Source organism: Labrus bergylta, chromosome 1, assembly GCF_963930695.1.
Source record: "Labrus bergylta chromosome 1, fLabBer1.1, whole genome shotgun sequence".
Classification (NCBI taxonomy): domain Eukaryota; kingdom Metazoa; phylum Chordata; class Actinopteri; order Labriformes; family Labridae; genus Labrus; species Labrus bergylta.
In genome coordinates this window covers 36471792-36488191 of record NC_089195.1, presented here as the reverse complement: position 1 = coordinate 36488191, position 16400 = coordinate 36471792, and the positions used below count along the sequence as shown (strand labels likewise).

Sequence of the window (16400 nt, the reverse complement as noted above, 5' to 3'; positions counted from 1 at the left end):
GCAACTCTACCAACTGAGCCATAGCTGCCCCAGGTGTCTTTAATCAACTTAAATTACACTGCAGATAGGCCGCGGCTCCGCCCCCAAAGAGGGAGAAATATAGCACAAATACCCCCAAATCAATTAACAAAAGCTAAAACCAAAATAAGACAGATTAAACAATAATGTAATTCTAAATTCATTCATGTTTGTCTCTTTTCTATTTTTTTAACTGTAAATAATTAATATATCCATTTGGCCACAACAAACGTGCTTTGATCACCGATTCACCTCCATTCATTGTGTATAGCGAGCTTTGCTGTATATCAATGTGACAATGACCATGCTGGCGGCGCCACTTTTTACCATCTTTTCTCCCTCTTGAGGTCACAATGGTGCATTCACAGAAAACGGTGGGAGCACAGCTGAATAGTACCAAATACTTGACTGTTATAAAATGAGTAGTGGCTCAGTTGGAAGAGTCGGTTGTCTCTCAACTGGAAGGTCGAGGGTTCAATCCCCAGCTCCTGCAGCCACATGTCCGATATGTCCTTGGGCAAGACATTTAACCCAGAGTTGCTCCCACTGCTTCCTCGGCAGTGTATAAATGGGAATAGTTTTGATGGACTCTTTACCACTTTTTATTATTTTCTTCAGATGATGAAGATGAAGAGGAGAAATCTGCAGAGAAGGAGGACGTCGACTTGGGAGACAGAGTCGCCGACAGCAGTGAGGAGGAGGATGATGATGATGAGGATGTTGCAGAAGACGGGAGCGATGAGGCGAGCGACTCAGACTCGGAGGCGGAGTCCGGGCTGGACTCGGAGGAGGACAGTGACAGCGGGCCGGATTTGGCCAGAGGGAAGGGAAACGTCGAGACGAGCTCAGACGAGGACGATGAAGACGAGGTGGAGGCCCTCCTGAAGAAGGAGGAAGAGGAGATCGAACACAACTGGGGCGAGCTGTGTAAGGACGCTCCGCGGAGTGACGAGGTGAGGAAGAGCGTGGAAAAGTGTCAGCTCGTTTAACACTTCAGACACAAGACAAGGATGTTTAGTTAGATGATTGTGTTTAAGGGTTTCACAACAGGGACCTGGGACCAGGTCAGGGTACGCTTGACCCCAAAGTCTTATGTGTGTGTGTGTGTTCAGGTTTCCGCCCGGCTGGCCGTCTGTAACATGGACTGGGACCGGATGAAAGCCAAAGACCTGCTCGCTCTGTTCAACTCCTTCCTCCCTAAAGGAGGAGCTGTGCTGTCGGTCAAGGTAAAAACTTCTCTGAACACACAAAGACGACGACTCACAGCCAGAAGAAATTTAGGATTACCACGCAAACTTTTTCTGCCCACATTTTCAGATTCTTTAAAACATTCTCAAAGTTTGCACGGATTAAAAAAAAACATATCCTCCAGAAGCTCCAGCAAACACCTCTCCAGATCCAGGGCCTGTTTTTAGCCTGAGAGGCAAAACTCAGGGTGGAAAATGTCCCACTTCCTAAAGTTTAGAAACTGTTAAAGTTCTTACTTTAATTTAAAAACCTCTTCACATGCTCTGTTAATTTAAAAAGTAACTTAAGCTGTCAGAGAGATCGACAACGTTTCTCCTAAAATCTTTGAAATCTGTGCAGGTTTAAACAAAGCAGAAAGGGTTAACTTTTCCTATTTATATTTATTTTACAATGTGAACTAAAGAGTGGAGAAGAACATGCTGGAGAACAGGAAACATGCAGCAGCAGGTTCATTAGAGTACAGAGATGGTAGAGGTGGCGTGCAGACAGTCTATGGTCGTGCAGCGATCACAGGGAATAAAGGTCACCACCCCCTCCCACTGGCCCCTCCCACTGGCTCCAGGTGAATTCTCCTGATTATATCCTGCTGCGTTCTCACATCAGATCACTCTGACTTTCTGCAGAATAAATACGAGGAGGAAATATCAGGAGTTTTGCACCAATATATGTTGGAAGTATTATTTAGATTTAACCACTTGTGGAAGGGAGATTGTTGTGTGTAAGAGAGATAAACCGCATTGCATGCTGGGTATTGTTCACTCTCCAGGTATACCCGTCAGAGTTTGGAAAGGAGCGTGTGAAGTCAGAGGAGACCCAGGGACCGCTGGAGCTGAGAGCTCTGCCCGACGACTCGGACAACGACACCGAGGAGGAGAAGTAAATAAAGACAAAGTTTAAAAAGTCACACAGACGGAGTCTTCAAAAAACTGTGTGTGTGTTTATTGTGCGTGTGTGTGTGTGTTTCTCCTCTCAGGGTTTACAGGGAGAAGATGCGGGATTACCAGTTCAAGCGTCTGAAGTATTACTACGCCGTGGTGGAGTGTGACTCTGTTGACACGGCGGCTAAGATCTACGAAGAGTGTGACGGCTACGAGTACGAGAGCAGCTGCTCAGTCCTTGACCTGCGGTGAGAGGAGGAGACGGGAGTAGGGTCGTCACGATACCAGAACTTCAAACTCGATACGATTCTAGTAAAAATGACATATTATCAGTACATGTTTCGATACCATGACAACAAACATAAAAGTCCTCTGAATCATTTCACAGTGTGCACGTTAAGACCGTGTGCAGGAGGTAACCTGTAGTTTATGGGGGATTAATTCCTGTCCTGCACACCTGTCTTCTAAAAAAGATGATGTTTTTAGAAAAGAGAATTTATCGTTTTAAAGGAGCAGTATGTAACTCTGACACCTAGTGCTTAAAATGGGTACTGCAGTCTAAATTCTAAACATTGTAGAGAGCTGTCTCCCCCCTCCTCTCTAGAGTGGATGCTCACTCAGGCCACCATGTGGTGGACTCTGAAGCTTCAGTGTTTATCCAGCTCTGCATGGGTCTGTAAACCTTTCTGTGTTCTAACCTCTCTCCATTTTTCAAAAGCATCTCCAATATTGATCCTAGTTTGAGCACGTTTCTGCTCGTGGAGCTTATTAGAAACATGCAGAGGCTTTTTAGGTCGGGTACAATCACTTCTATCTGAACCACTTCTCTTGTCCGCTTCCATCGCTGCAACACCTGTTGACCTGATAACTGCTCTCATATCTGACAAACTGAGGGGCGTCCAAAACGGCCGTGTGGGGGGGTCTTAAAGCGCCTACCTTCTCTGGTCCAGACAAATCCAGAGCATTCAGGAGCAGAATGTAAAGTTAGAAGGAGGACATACTGGCTGCTGCATTGTTGTCAGAGAAGCCAGCACTTCAACATAGCATGTTTCCTTAATGATCAGATAGTAAGCTCACTGTGTCATTTCGCACATCTCACTGATCTTACTGATGTGGTACCAAAATATCTAAAATCTTAACAATCTTAGACACAAGAGGAGCGTCATCAAATATCAAACAGTTAAAGTAATCAGGAAGAGATTAAACGGTATGATTGAATCTCAAACCTTTCTTGAACAGGTTTATTCCTGATGATGTCCAGTTCGACGAGGAGCCCAAAGACGTGGCGACGGACGTGAATCTGTCGGCTTACACGCCAAAAGTGTTTACCTCATCAGCCACCACGACGTCAAAGGTGAGACAACGGGCTGCGAATAACGGTTTATTTTCATCAGCTCAAATAAAAGACGGACAGAGCTTCAAAACAAAACCCGCTCACTGACAAATGCATGACGTTCACGCTGATGTTTCCGTGTTTAACCCATCAGGTTCAGCTGACGTGGGATGAGACGGACCACGATCGAGTGACCGCCATGAACAGAAAGTTCAACAAAGAGGAGCTGCTGGACATGGATTTCAACGCCTACCTGGCCTCCTCCAGCGACGAAGACTCTGAAGAGGAGAGAGAGGAAGGAGGGTTTGTGTTTGGAGAGCAGGAGAACGAAGAAGACAACGAGGACGACAACGCGACAGACGGTGAGACGGTTAAAGACGCTTTACCGCGGCTTTATTGTGAGATGAACTTTGAGCTTTTTCTGACGTTTTGTTCGTTTTGTAGCCAAACAGACTGAAGAGCCGGTCTTGAAGGTGGAGAAGAAACCCCAGAAAGAGGACGAGAAGAAGAAAAAGAAGAAGAAGAAGAAGAGCGGCGAGGAGCAGATCTCTAAGTACCGAGAGCTGCTCAAAGGAATCCAGGACAAAGAGAAGAAGCTGCAGGAGGACAAAGACATGGAGATGGAGATCACCTGGGTGCCAGGTATGAGGGTACCTTTAATGTCAGCAGGCAGGATGGATCAAACACTCATTAACATTAAAAGAGTAGTACACTTTGAATATCTAAACCTTGCATAAAGACTAGGGCTGTCGAATTATAAAAAAAATTCAAATCGCATGTTTGAAATTCCATTATTTCCTTAACGAGTGAGTTAATGCGTTTTGCTGTCTGCGTGTGCAGGTCTGAGGGAGACGACGGAGCAGCTGGTGAAGAAGAAGATGGAGGGGAAGGACAACCTGACGCCGTGGGAGGAGTTTTTAGAGAAGAAGAAAGACAAGAAGAAGCAGAAGAAAAGTCAGAGGAAACAGGTGAGAGAGGACGACAGGTGATCACACCGAGTAGTGTGATGGTGTTGAAAAGTAAAGCTGACGCTGTTCCTCGAGTGTCCACTAGAGGCTGGCTGCAGAAGCACAGGAAGTCACATACACACCCATTCTAAAAAGCCTGTTTTTACAGCAGAGATGAACATGTTTACAGCCTGGTTCAAATGAATTGATGAAGGATAAGAGTTATTCACAATAAGGCGTGTAGCTGACCTGATTGACAGGTGGGCGCGGTGTAACGGTTTGTCAGGAGGTTTAAAACTCAGGCTTCATCCATTAATATTCACAGTCTATGGATCACACATGTAAACAACAAACCTGTAATGATGTATGTCACAAAGTTATTAATGATTCAGATTTTTACTTTTTGTCTCAGGGAGAGAGTGACGATGAGCTCAGTGAGGATGAGCTTCCTCCAGACGTCGATCTCAGCGACCCCTTCTTCGCAGAGGAGCTCGCTGCTTCAGGTAATCAGTACTTTCAATTAATCAGTTTATCAATACGTTAGTATGAAGGGTTTGTTTTCTTGATTTATTTGGACCATCATAAAACACAGGCACAAAGGAGGAAGAATAGTTAAAGCAAATGATCTATTATTTATGAAGGATTAGTGAAGCGTCCCGAGTAGGGCAATGGATTCTTCTTTAGTCTGATGGTTTATGAACTTTTATTCACTTTATACCATGGCAATAGTTTCCACAAACACACCGTAAGATATTTATAAAGAAAACAAAGAAAAATACAAATACCGTAAAATCCAGAATATAAGACGCAGTCCGATGTTGAAGGAGAGAAGAAAAGGTTCAAACTGTCGTCCTGCGTGACGATTTCTGTTGTTCAGCGTAGTGTACAGCTACAAATGCGTCTTACACCTTGGATTTTACGATAACCATCAAAAGTAAAACCACATATTCAAGCAGAGATAGTGAAACATTTTCAACATAAAAACATGACAACAGATGAAGGTTTATTGTATGGGTCATTAAAGTATTGAAAACATTTGATACATTTACCCGGTAAAAAACAGTAAAATAAAAGGTGCTGGGCAGTTTACCGATGATATGAATTTTAATTTCATATATCACAATACAGACAAATAATGGCTGAAAAAATGGTTGTTTACTCTCTTGAGAGAAGAGAAGAGTAAACCCTTTTCACTTCGGCACCGCTGAAAGGCATGATCGGATACATCGCCACAACTACGATCTGTGCTAGCAGTAGCATTTAGCTTTCAAGTGGAGAAGACGGATGGACATGTTGGAGATCGAAGAAACGGAAATGAAGGCACACAAGAAGAACTTGTGCTGAAGAGAAGAGCTGTGTCTATTCTGTGGAGGCTTTTCAGATTTAAAATAAAATCAGACGTGGACCAAACGACCATTTATTGCAAAAGTTCTCGAGCTACAGTTGTTCCTGGAGGAGGCAACACCAGCAATTTGCTCCCACCACGTCAGCAGAAAGGAAGTCTTGGAATACCAAGAATGTCTGAGCAAGTGTTGGCTCGAAGGACTGCCTATGAGAAGCTAAGCCAACATTGGAACAAGGTCACATATGCAATAACCTTCTATCTGGCCAAAGACATGGTCCTGCTACATACAGCCAAAAGAGACGGCTTTAAGGGGATAATCAAAACCGTGGATGCCAGGTATGTGTTAACTTAGCTTAATACAGATCCCCACATCGTAATAAGCTAGAAGCAGAGCTGGAAACAATTGCCCACTACTCAAAAACAACAGACTAGTCTATGGTCTAGTCTCAGTAAGGCGTTATACCATATAGGGGCGGCTGTGACTCAGTTGGTAGAGTTGGTCATCTGTCAACCGGAAGGTCGGGGGTTTGACGTCTGATGTGTCCTTGGGTAAGACATTTAACCCCGAGTTACTCCCGCTGCTTCGTCGGTGGCGTATGAATGGGATTAGTAACTTCTGATGGTCTCTTCACTCAGCAGCCTCTACCATCAGGGTGTGAATGTGTATGTGGGACCTGCGGTGTAAAAGCGCTTTGAGTAGTCAGAAGACTAAAAAGCACTAAACAAGCTCAAGTCCATTTACCATACCTAAGCATGGCTGTAATTCTTCTCTCAATCCTGAAAATATTGTGAAACACTTCCTCTACCTTTGCCCAATCGCGCGAAAAGAGTTGGGAAAAAATTCAGTGCTAAAAGTTTTTTTTCATACCCAGCACTAATAATAAAAAAAAAGATCTGTTCACCCATTTACTTATTACACCAAAAAATACAATCCATAACCTGAAAACCTTTAATACTATGACCTTTATTATGTCAGAAACAGATACAAAATTCAACGACCAAATGGCTAACAGCTAGTGGCTAAAATAGCATGGCTAAGCTTAATGCTAGCATTTATTCTAGCACAGCTACGTTGTTAGCAGGATTGCTGTACCCACACTTCACAATCAAATCGACAAAATACACTGTACGCCTACCAGCTGGTTGATAAGATGTGAGAGGATGACGACAAGTTTCCATCAATAACGCACTGATAGCCTACCTACCGGCGCTATCCAGTCTTAAGCAGGTAAGAAGCAAACCAGCCTTCAAAATAAAAGGCCCCCAAATCATTAAGAAACAGATAAATGGTAGGAAGGACCAAAACTCACTACGGCAATCAATAATTGTAATAATCTTCATGGGTCCTTTCTGATTAAAAAAAAGTTGTGTATATTTACAGAAGAAGATTAAGAATCAATCCCAGGTGTTTAATACCTCAAGAACAGCAGATTCTGTTCAAGAAAGATGTAAAATATAGTGTTGACAAAGACTATGTAGCCTTGTTCTTTTGAAGTCAAATCAATATAGAAAGTAAGTGATTATTTCACACTGACAGGAGAGATGACCAGAGGTGCAGAGTTTTTGCCTCCTTTATTAAGATAGGGACTGAAGTAAGGTAAGAGTTTCTCAGTGAAGGAGCAGTCTGTAAAGGAGTAGATCAGAGCTGCAGAGTCCACGTCATAAAAGGAGACCAGATCCTCCTCATAATCCACAAACACCCCACCTTCTCAGGACGACACTTCAGAGAGAGACGGACTGGAGGGTCATCAAGGGCTGTGTACTTATTTCCATTTCTCAAACATATAGACCACAAACTCTCCTCAGGACTCAGTGTGATTAATCCCTTCCTGTTGATGGACTCTCTGACCACTCCTAAAAACCAACAAGTCTTTCCTTTAACCTGAACCTCGAAGTAAAATCTGCCTGAAGAGAAACTCTGCTTTCCTAAAACACTAACACAAAGAGAGAATCTCTCTGGGTTGTCTGGAAGATTCTTCGTCACGTCACCATGATGAACTTGTTTCCCATCTTCAGACAGTATGAGATCAGGTTGTGCTGTATCAGGATCAAGAGTTACATCCACAGCATACTGCTGGACTCTCTTCAGCTCAGCTTGATCCAACAACTTCTTCATCTCTTCACTGAGGTCTCCTCCAGCTGAGCCACAGCGTTCCTCACAGTCTCCTCATAAAGTGGTTGACAGACATTAACCTCTGTCCAGTCTTTGGTGGGTGGAGCAGAGTTAACAGACTGGACTCTCTGGATTAGATGGAGGTGGTCTTCAGAGCGTGAGAGCTGCTGCACCTCAGTGCTCCTCTTCATCAGCTCACAGATTTCCTGCTCCAGCTCTTTGATGAAAGCTTCGGCCTGTTTCTTTGTTGTTTTCAGCTTCTTTTCGATCGTGTCAATGAGCTCGGCCTGGCCTCTCTCAACAGACTCCTTCAGAGCGGTGAAGACTCGAACACCTTCTGCCATCTCTCTGTCTGCATCGTCCTTACTGAGGTCCACTGAGTGTTTGATCTCTTGAATCTTCAGTCGAGTTTTCTGGATCATCTGCTGAATTTCAGCCTCTGTCTCCTCCAGCTCTGCCTTCTTTTCTTCATATTCTTCTTTCAGAGGAACAAACTCGTGTGTCTTGTGGTCTAAAACAGAGCAGAGCATGCAGACACAGGTCTGATCGGTCTTACAGAACAGCTCCAGAGGTTTATCGTGCTTCATACACATCCTGTCCTCCAGGTTCTCCACAGGGTCGATCAGCTGGTGTCTTTTCAGACGTGAAGCTGTCAGATGAGGCTCCAGGTGAGTCTCACAGTAGGAGACCAGACAGTCTAAGCAGGACTTCAGGGCCTTCAGTTTGGGTCCAGTGCAGACGTCACAGAGAACTTCTCCTGGTTTGGACTCTTGTAGCTCTGAGCTGCTGCTGCTGCTGGCTTCCTGCTGAGCTTTGTCTCTGAACTGACCAACCATCTCAGAGATGAAAGTGTTGACCCTCAGTTTAGGTCTATTGGTAAAAGCTTCCTTACATATTGGACACCTGTACTGGTCGCTGGTGTTCCAGTGTTCAGTGATGCAATTTTTGCAGAAGTTGTGTCCACATGGTATGGTGACAGGATCATTGAACACATCCAGACAGATGGAGCAGAGAAACTGATCCTCAGACCAATGATAGTTTGCAGCAGCCATATCTACACAGAGTGAAAGAAAGAATAAGATTTAATTAATTTACATGATTTATTGTTTGGAAACTGGAAAGAAGGGATGAAGGATTGACTGATCAAAGTTTGTTACAGATGTTCAGTTAATGATGCGAGTACATCCTTCTGTGGAGCCCTGTGTTGGTAAGAATGAAAAAATCATTCGTATTGCAGGCCTGATTCTAAAGTTCAGACTCGATTTGCTGAGGTTTTGCTTCTTATTCTGCATGTTGTGCTCAGCGTCATGTGCCGGGTTAATCGACTAAACGTTTAAACGTCATCATCGCTAGTTTGCAACAGAATTATGAATCCACCAAACACATATTTTGTACTTAATAATAATAATAATAATAATGCATTTTATTTATGGGCGCCTTTCAGGTCACTTAAGATCCCCTTACAGACAAAGGTTAAAACAAGAACACAATCAACTAAAGAAAAACACAAACAGCAATAATAAGAAGGGACAGAATAGGCAAATATATAATAATGTGTTTTGGTGTGTTTTATTTGAAGGTATAGTGACTGGGGAGATATGCGACCTGAAGTTTTTGAGATGAACAAACTGAGTGCGACCGGAGATATATGACTTGAACCAGGTGAGGGAGGTGCCAGTGAATCCGATTGAAGCTAGTCTGTCGGAGTTATTGCAGCTTTTTTGAAAGATGATGGAACAAGACCAGAAGTGAGAGAGGCCTGGATGATGTCAGTTATTAAAGAGGACAGAGAGGGTAGACAGGCTTTGATCTAGTTTACAGGTCGAATATTTGGATTTTTGAATGATACTAGAAATATCATCATTAGTTAGGAGTTAAAAACTGAAGAGGCTGGATAGAGCGACTGTCTGCTACATGTTTTATGGAGGACATTTGCTGATGAATATTTTCGATTTTCGCATTGTAAAAGGTCATGAGGGTGTTACAGTGGGCAGTGGAGTATAGGTGCGAGAATATCAGGTGGTCGCAAGATGGTGTTTACAGTGGAAAACAGAGTTCTTGTTTTCCCTTCAACCGACCTGATGAGGTTCGCAAAATATACAGATTTGGCACGGAGAGAGCATCACGAAACAGGTTACTTGTCCGGCTGATGAGGCTGGATTTTTATTGGTTGTCATGTATACCGATCTCTGACAAATGTTGGCGGAGTGAGCTGTAGTTCAGATGGTCTTACAACAGCAGCACAGCATCAGACAAACAGAAATATAGATCTCTCTGAGAGCAGTTGCAGCCATACGCACCAACGTTTACTCCTGGAAGAAGGCTGTGTGTAAACATGGCTGTGTGTATTTCATATGTTGGCTCCCCATGCTGGAGTCTAAGGTGTAATGCAGCCAACAGCCACTAGCTGATCCTGTAGCTTCGTTAATGGGCCTTCTCTCCTCACTCTACTGCTTGGATGTAAACAATAGGGTGAGCATATATTTAAAGCTCCAAATCGGGACACTTTAATTTTACCGCAAACCCACATGCATCTATCCACAGATCGGTGACCTGCACTGATCACACACGATGGCAGGTAAAGGTTTCCTCTTGAGCAGCTCGTTTAAGTTGGTTGCCAGCGGCGTTTGCTTGACTGAAGTAGATTGTAAAACGCAGCTTATTCATTGGCTGGTACTTTTCAAAGGAAGCTGTAACTCTCCTGCAGCTCTTTGGAAAACGCTGACTTCCTCTCAGTATGACAGCTCGCCTACCTGTCGTTACCCAGCAGGTCCCGTTAGCATGATAAACTAGGCTAGCTAAGCGACAGCTGCAACTCCGAGATTGATTGACACATGTACAGACAAATCAGTGTCACAAGCATGGTGTGTTGTTTTGGTCGGTTAAAACCGGGACAGGGACTGTTCAAAACTGGGACTTACTAGTGTTTTGTAGATATTTGTGGGGACTCGGGACACTTGAAAAGGGGACGGTCCTGGTCAAATCTGGACATGTGGTCACCCTGGTTTGGACCAGTGATGTGATAATTGTGTTTCAGGATTCAGGACGACAATATATCGCTGTATCTGTATTTTGTCCAACAACTCCTAATGTCCAAATTATGGGACAGAAATAATTCATGTTCTTTTAGTATTTGGTGAAGTAATCTTTTTTTTTTTTTTTTTTTTTTAAAGATTATTTTTGGGGCTTTTTGTGCCTTTAATTGAGAGATAGGACAGTGGATAGAGTCGGAAATCAGGGAGAGAGAGAGAGCGGGGAATGACATGCGAGAAAGGCCGGGACGCTCACTTGGAAGACTATAGCCTCCATACATGGGGCGTGCGCACTAACCACTGCACCACCAGCGCCCCTTTGGTGAAGTAATCTTGAATGAATGTGCAGTTTTTAACTCTGACCGAGCTGAGAACAACAAAGATCAATGTTGCTGCATTGTAAAGCTAGAGCGCCCTCTGCTGGTGAAACAGCTGATTTTGAACTTTGCTGTTATGCAGACAGATTCTTAGTGCAGGATTTTACTGCTGACAAATCTTTGCTGACAAATTTCACTTCCTTCTCTGCTTCCTTCAAATTAAAAGGCTCATTGTGGTTTCTCCACGTCAAGGCTTTTACTGTGAAACAGCCAGAGGAAATAGAATTCAGTTTGGCTGCAGGATGTTATCAGTGAACAACAACGATACCAGAAATTTAGAAATGAATTCAAGTCCAAATGAATGAATCTCAGTTACAGACACACACACACACACACACACACACACACACACACACAGTTTAACAAGCTGGAGTATGAAGAGAGAGTGAAATGAAGAGTTGAGTGTAAATCCTGGTTGTTCAAAGTGTAAACATGATCAGCTGTACTCACCAGTGTTTGCAGAGACTCTGCTGTGTCGTTGACAAAGATTGGATGAAGTTAGTTTAATTTCTTTGAAGAGAAACGGAAACCTTTCTGGACGGCTGCGTGGTCGACACCCTGACAAACTTCAAGTTTCATTTCTTCAGAGTGACGCTGAAGCTCTCCTCCCTCAGCTGTGGCTCGGCCTCTAACTGCAGCTTGTTTCTTCCCTCTGAGTCACAGGGCTGTTGTGAAATACCAGCTTCAATAGACTGATCTGATCTGATCTGAGAAGAGGAAGAGTCTCATTAAAGTCGTCGTATCTTCTTTGTGAATAAGATACTCGAGTTCATTTATTACAGTCACTCTCATGTATCAGGAGAGTTTGGTGCTTGTTGTGGCAGCAGAACAGAACTGATCACTTCTTGTTTCTTCATGTTGGGCTCCATCTAGTGGTCGTTGTGTGTCATAGCAGCAGTCAGAGGTCTACATGGAAACCTGTTGTTTCTGCAGCAGTGTAGCAGGAGAGTCCTGTAGGAGTGGTCTGACACCACCAGGCCTGTGTGGTTTCTGGAGTTGTTCAGAATTGAATTATTTTCTGTATTTATAAACCCAGCTGACAGACTGTCAGTGATGGAGTTTAGTTTGAAACAATAAGGTCAACATAGAAGAGTAAAGCTTCATTCTTCTTCCTCGTCTTGTTACCTGTGAGAAGAACAAACAGCTCAGATGTCTCGGGATGTAAACCTGAAGTGTTCTTCCTGGTTTTTATTCATGCTCTCACGTGTCTCTAACGTGTCTGAATTGAATTGTTTGATCTTCAGAGCTCTGCAGCGTGTCAGGTCATGATTTGTTTTGTGTGTGTGCAGACGTGAAGAAGCAACAGAAGAAGAAGAAGAAGAAGAAGAAAGGGGAGGAGGAGGAGCGCACCGCTGAGGAGGAAGAAGAGCTGGAGAAACAAAAGGTCAGAGGTCAATGGCTGCAGCTCCACGTGAGTTTATCACATCTGTAAATATCACCTGAAGACAGCATCTCAACGTGTGTGTGTGTGTGTGTGTGTGTGTGTGTGTGTGTGTGTGTGTGTGTGTGTGTGTGTGTGTGTGTGTGTGTGTGTGTGTGTGTGTGTGTGTGTGTGTGTGTGTGTGTGTGTGTGTGTGTGTGTGTGTGTGTGTGTGTGTGTGTGTTTGTGTGTGTGTGTGTTTTCTGTGTGTGTGTGATTGTGTTTTCTGTGTGTGTGTGTGTGTTTTCTGTGTGTGTGTGTGTGTGTGTGTGTGTGTGATTGTGTTTTCTGTGTGTGTGTGTGTTTTCTGTGTGTGTGTGTTTTCTGTGTGTGTGTGTGTGTGTGTGTGTGTGTGTGTGTGTGTGTGTGTGTGTTTGTGTGTGTGTGTGTTTTCTGTGTGTGTGTGTGTGTTTTCTGTGTGTGTGTGTGTGTGTGTGTGTGTGTGTGTGTGTGTGTGTGTGTGTGTTTGTGTGTGTGTGTGTTTTCTGTGTGTGTGTGTGTGTGTGTTTTCTGTGTGTGTGTGTGTGTTTTCTGTGTGTGTGTGTGTGTGTGTGTGTGTGTGTGTGTGCAGGCGGAGATGGCCCTGCTGATGGAGGACGAGGGCGACGAAGCCAAACACAAACACTTTAATTACGATAAGATCGTGGAGCAGCAGAATCTGAGCCAGAAGAAGAAGAAGCTGCTGAAGAAGAAGGGGGAGGAGCTTCAGCAGGAAGACCAATTCCAGGTGGGTGTGATGATGTCACAGGTCGTGCTGCTCCAGCTGAATGTCCTCCGGTTTCCAGGACTTGACTTTAGCATTCGGCCGCTAAATGTTCAAACTTTTGTTTTGACCACAATCGTCCCGTTTAACGTGTTTTGATCTGATTTCAAAGATGAACAGTCGACCTGAAGAAGAAATAAATATATAGACGTTCATTTCCCTCTCTCGTGGTGTGATGGAGTCAAAGGAAGGCTGTTAGCTCTGTGTTGACTAAATCGTGGTCATGACGATGTTGTAACATTCTCCCTCTCTCTCTGTTTGTGCGTCCAGGTGGATGTGAAGGACCCTCGTTTCCAGGCCATGTTCACCTCCCACCTCTTCAACCTGGACCCCTCCCACCCCAGCTACAAGAAGACCAACGCCACGCAGAGCATCCTGACGGAGAAGCAGCGCCGCAGAGACGAGGAGCAGCGGCGCCTGGAGGACGGGCTCAGAGATCAGGGGGAGGGAGCCGACAGGAAGCAGGTGGCGGGGAAGAAACGGGAAAAGGACCGTGACGCCGCGGCGGCGGTCGACCTCACCTCGAAGAAAGCGATGGACCCGAGTCTGTCTATGCTCGTCAAGTCGATTAAAAGCAAAACGGAGCAGTTTCAGGCTCGCAAGAAACAGAAACTGGTGTAGGTGGAACTCTCAACACAAAAGTGTGCAGACCGGCAGAGACTGGGAGAAGTCCCAGCCTGCAGGAACAGTTTCTCCTGATGAACTCTACTTCCTGTTTGATGTTTTTATACAGAAAGAGACGCCACAAAGTAGAAGAAGGTGCAGGAAAAAGTGAATGGTGCTGCATCACATGCTGTGAGAATGTTTTATTTGGACAGTTTCTTCACACAGAACTCTTAAAGAAGCCCTGCAGTTATTTTCAAACACATGAAGAAGAAGAGAGCGACGCCCTGGACCTCAAGAAACACGTTCACCATCATGACACCGAGGTTTTTACTTTAGTAAATCACTTTTCACATTTCAGCTTTCTTTGGGGGAGATTGTTCCTCCAGCAGCTGTGAGCTGATGTTTCTGTGAGCTGTCAGCATCTTACCCCGTTTCCACGTACTCCAAGAGCGTCGCGGTCGGTCAGCGCCGTGCACGGTCAGCGCCGTGCACTACACCGCAGCTCACCGCCACTCTACTCAATGATCGTGTTTCCACAGCGAGCGCCGCGTTTCAAACACGCTGTGAATCTGTTTCTGACGGAGCACGCTGCAGGCACGCGTCAAGCTGGACAGGAAGTCAGACGAGGAAACGCACAGAGTGCGCTGTCAATTTCAAAATAAAACACAACATACGGACTCCTGATCGTATTTTCCATCACTCGTAGTCGGAGTAGTTCTCCTGTGAAGGATCCAGTGGGGGCAGAGTGCGCCGCCCGATGGAGCAAAAACCGCGGCGCTGACAGACCGCGGCGTGCACGGAGTGTGTGTGAATTGGGAGTGACAGAGTGACGCTGTTTCTAAAGTGGTGAAAAGTTTTCTTTCTTTAAATGAATGTTTCTTTGGTAACTCGAGTTCCAATAAAGAGAAGTTTGTGATGTGAAGATGATCTGGCATGAGGATCATTTTATCTGCAGGTCAAATGAAGATGACAACATAACATCTTGTGAATTCTGTGTTTCTGATTGGTCCTTTGGATTCAGCAGAACGCCCTGCAGTCATCACGTCCTGGAGCTGTCAATCAAACCAAGTCTCCACATTCTGCTTCCCTTAAAGCAGGGGTGTCAAAGTCCTATTGGGTCGGGGGCCGGATTTGTTCAAATGAGACCTCAAGTGGGCCGGACTAATTGTGCAGACATCACTATAACTCAACACATGGATATATAGGCTAATGTATGATTAGAAAAAAAGACAAAAAAAGGTACTTGTATAGAAAACTGCATATTAACACATAAAATGTATAAGTACATTAAGCAGAGGGGTTAACTCTGTCATTGCAAACTGCATGTCGGCCCATGGAAATATTTAAGTATACAACATTACAGAACAAAACATGCATAATTATGTTTTGTTTGAGATTATTATATTATGTTTTAATATTGCTGTTCAAGGTTATAGAAACTTTGTCAGGTTATTCTACCTGCCCTGGGATCAGTGCATTAGAGAGAGAGACTTTAGGTGTGTGTGTGTGTGTGTGTGTGTGTGTGTGTGTGTGTGTGTGTGTGTGTGTGTGTGTGTGTGTGTGTGTGTGTGTGTGTGTGTGTGTGTGTGTGTGTGTGTGTGTGTGTGTGTGTGTGTGTGTGTGTGTGTGTGTGTGTGTGTGTGTGTGTGTGTGTGTGTGTGTGTGTGTGTGTGTGTGTGTGTGTGTGTGTGTGTGTGTGTGTGTGTGTGTGTGAGTGTGAGAGAGAAGGTTCATCACAGATTAAACCTGCTCACATGAATCTGTTGTCACAAACACACAGAGTGTCTTTGATGTAAACAGTCATCTTCAGGTATTTTAGTGTTAGGCATTATAAAATGATAACATGTTTCCAAACCAACAGACTTGAATTGATCCTTCAGTTGATCACTGCAGTCTGATCAGCTCCGTGTGGAGTTCAGCTTCTTTCACTAAGTAAACTCAGTTAAACCACTTTTGATATGAGTCTGGCAGTCCGTTCTTCTACGTGTCCGCAATATCATGATCTAACTCTGTCACTGACTTTTTATGCGCCATGAATCTGTGCCATCTCCGTGCAGTAATTTAAGGAAGAATTATAGCTCTGCTCCACAGTTAAACCAGCGGACCTCTGTATGATCGGACAGCCTGTGTGTGATATTGTTTTTGGATAAGAATGAAATGTTCAGTAATAGTTATATTTTTACAGTCTGATTAAAGCTGGTGATAAAGGCACAACAGCAGGCTACTGCATTTAGAAGTGATGTCTGAAACCTTTACGTGATCAACAAGTTCACCTCTGGGTGACCTAAAAATGAACCATCTGTAAATAAAATCAGTTATT

The 16400-nt window shown here is 44.2% G+C and overlaps 1 protein-coding gene and 1 pseudogene across 1 annotated transcript; one reads left to right on the top strand and one right to left on the bottom strand.

The window, feature by feature from the left end:
- The first annotated feature begins 643 nt into the window (after nucleotides 1-643).
- On the top strand, nucleotides 644-15002 carry LOC110003942 (ESF1 homolog). The gene is made up of 12 exons (XM_029282611.2): nucleotides 644-971; nucleotides 1131-1244; nucleotides 2033-2142; nucleotides 2240-2392; nucleotides 3384-3498; nucleotides 3632-3839; nucleotides 3922-4119; nucleotides 4318-4445; nucleotides 4837-4927; nucleotides 12581-12675; nucleotides 13283-13438; nucleotides 13745-15002. Exons 2-12 carry the CDS (start codon nucleotides 1158-1160, stop codon nucleotides 14093-14095), a joined length of 1692 nt encoding a protein of 563 aa, XP_029138444.2. The 5' UTR covers nucleotides 644-971; nucleotides 1131-1157; the 3' UTR covers nucleotides 14096-15002.
- Nucleotides 4971-9552, bottom strand: LOC136180493 (E3 ubiquitin-protein ligase TRIM39-like; annotated as a pseudogene).
- Nucleotides 15003-16400: the final 1398 nt, after the last annotated feature.

What these genes read in the sequence shown, in the direction of transcription:
- LOC110003942 (XM_029282611.2), top strand. Translation starts at nt 1,158, where the DNA reads ATGGACTGGGACCGGATGAAAGCCAAAGACCTGCTCGCTCTGTTCAAC. An exon ending in CAGCCACCACGACGTCAAAG is followed by an intron (nt 3,499 to 3,631) that starts GTGAGACAACGG and finishes TTAACCCATCAG; the next exon opens with GTTCAGCTGACGTGGGATGA. An exon ending in GGAGATCACCTGGGTGCCAG is followed by an intron (nt 4,120 to 4,317) that starts GTATGAGGGTAC and finishes CTGCGTGTGCAG; the next exon opens with GTCTGAGGGAGACGACGGAG.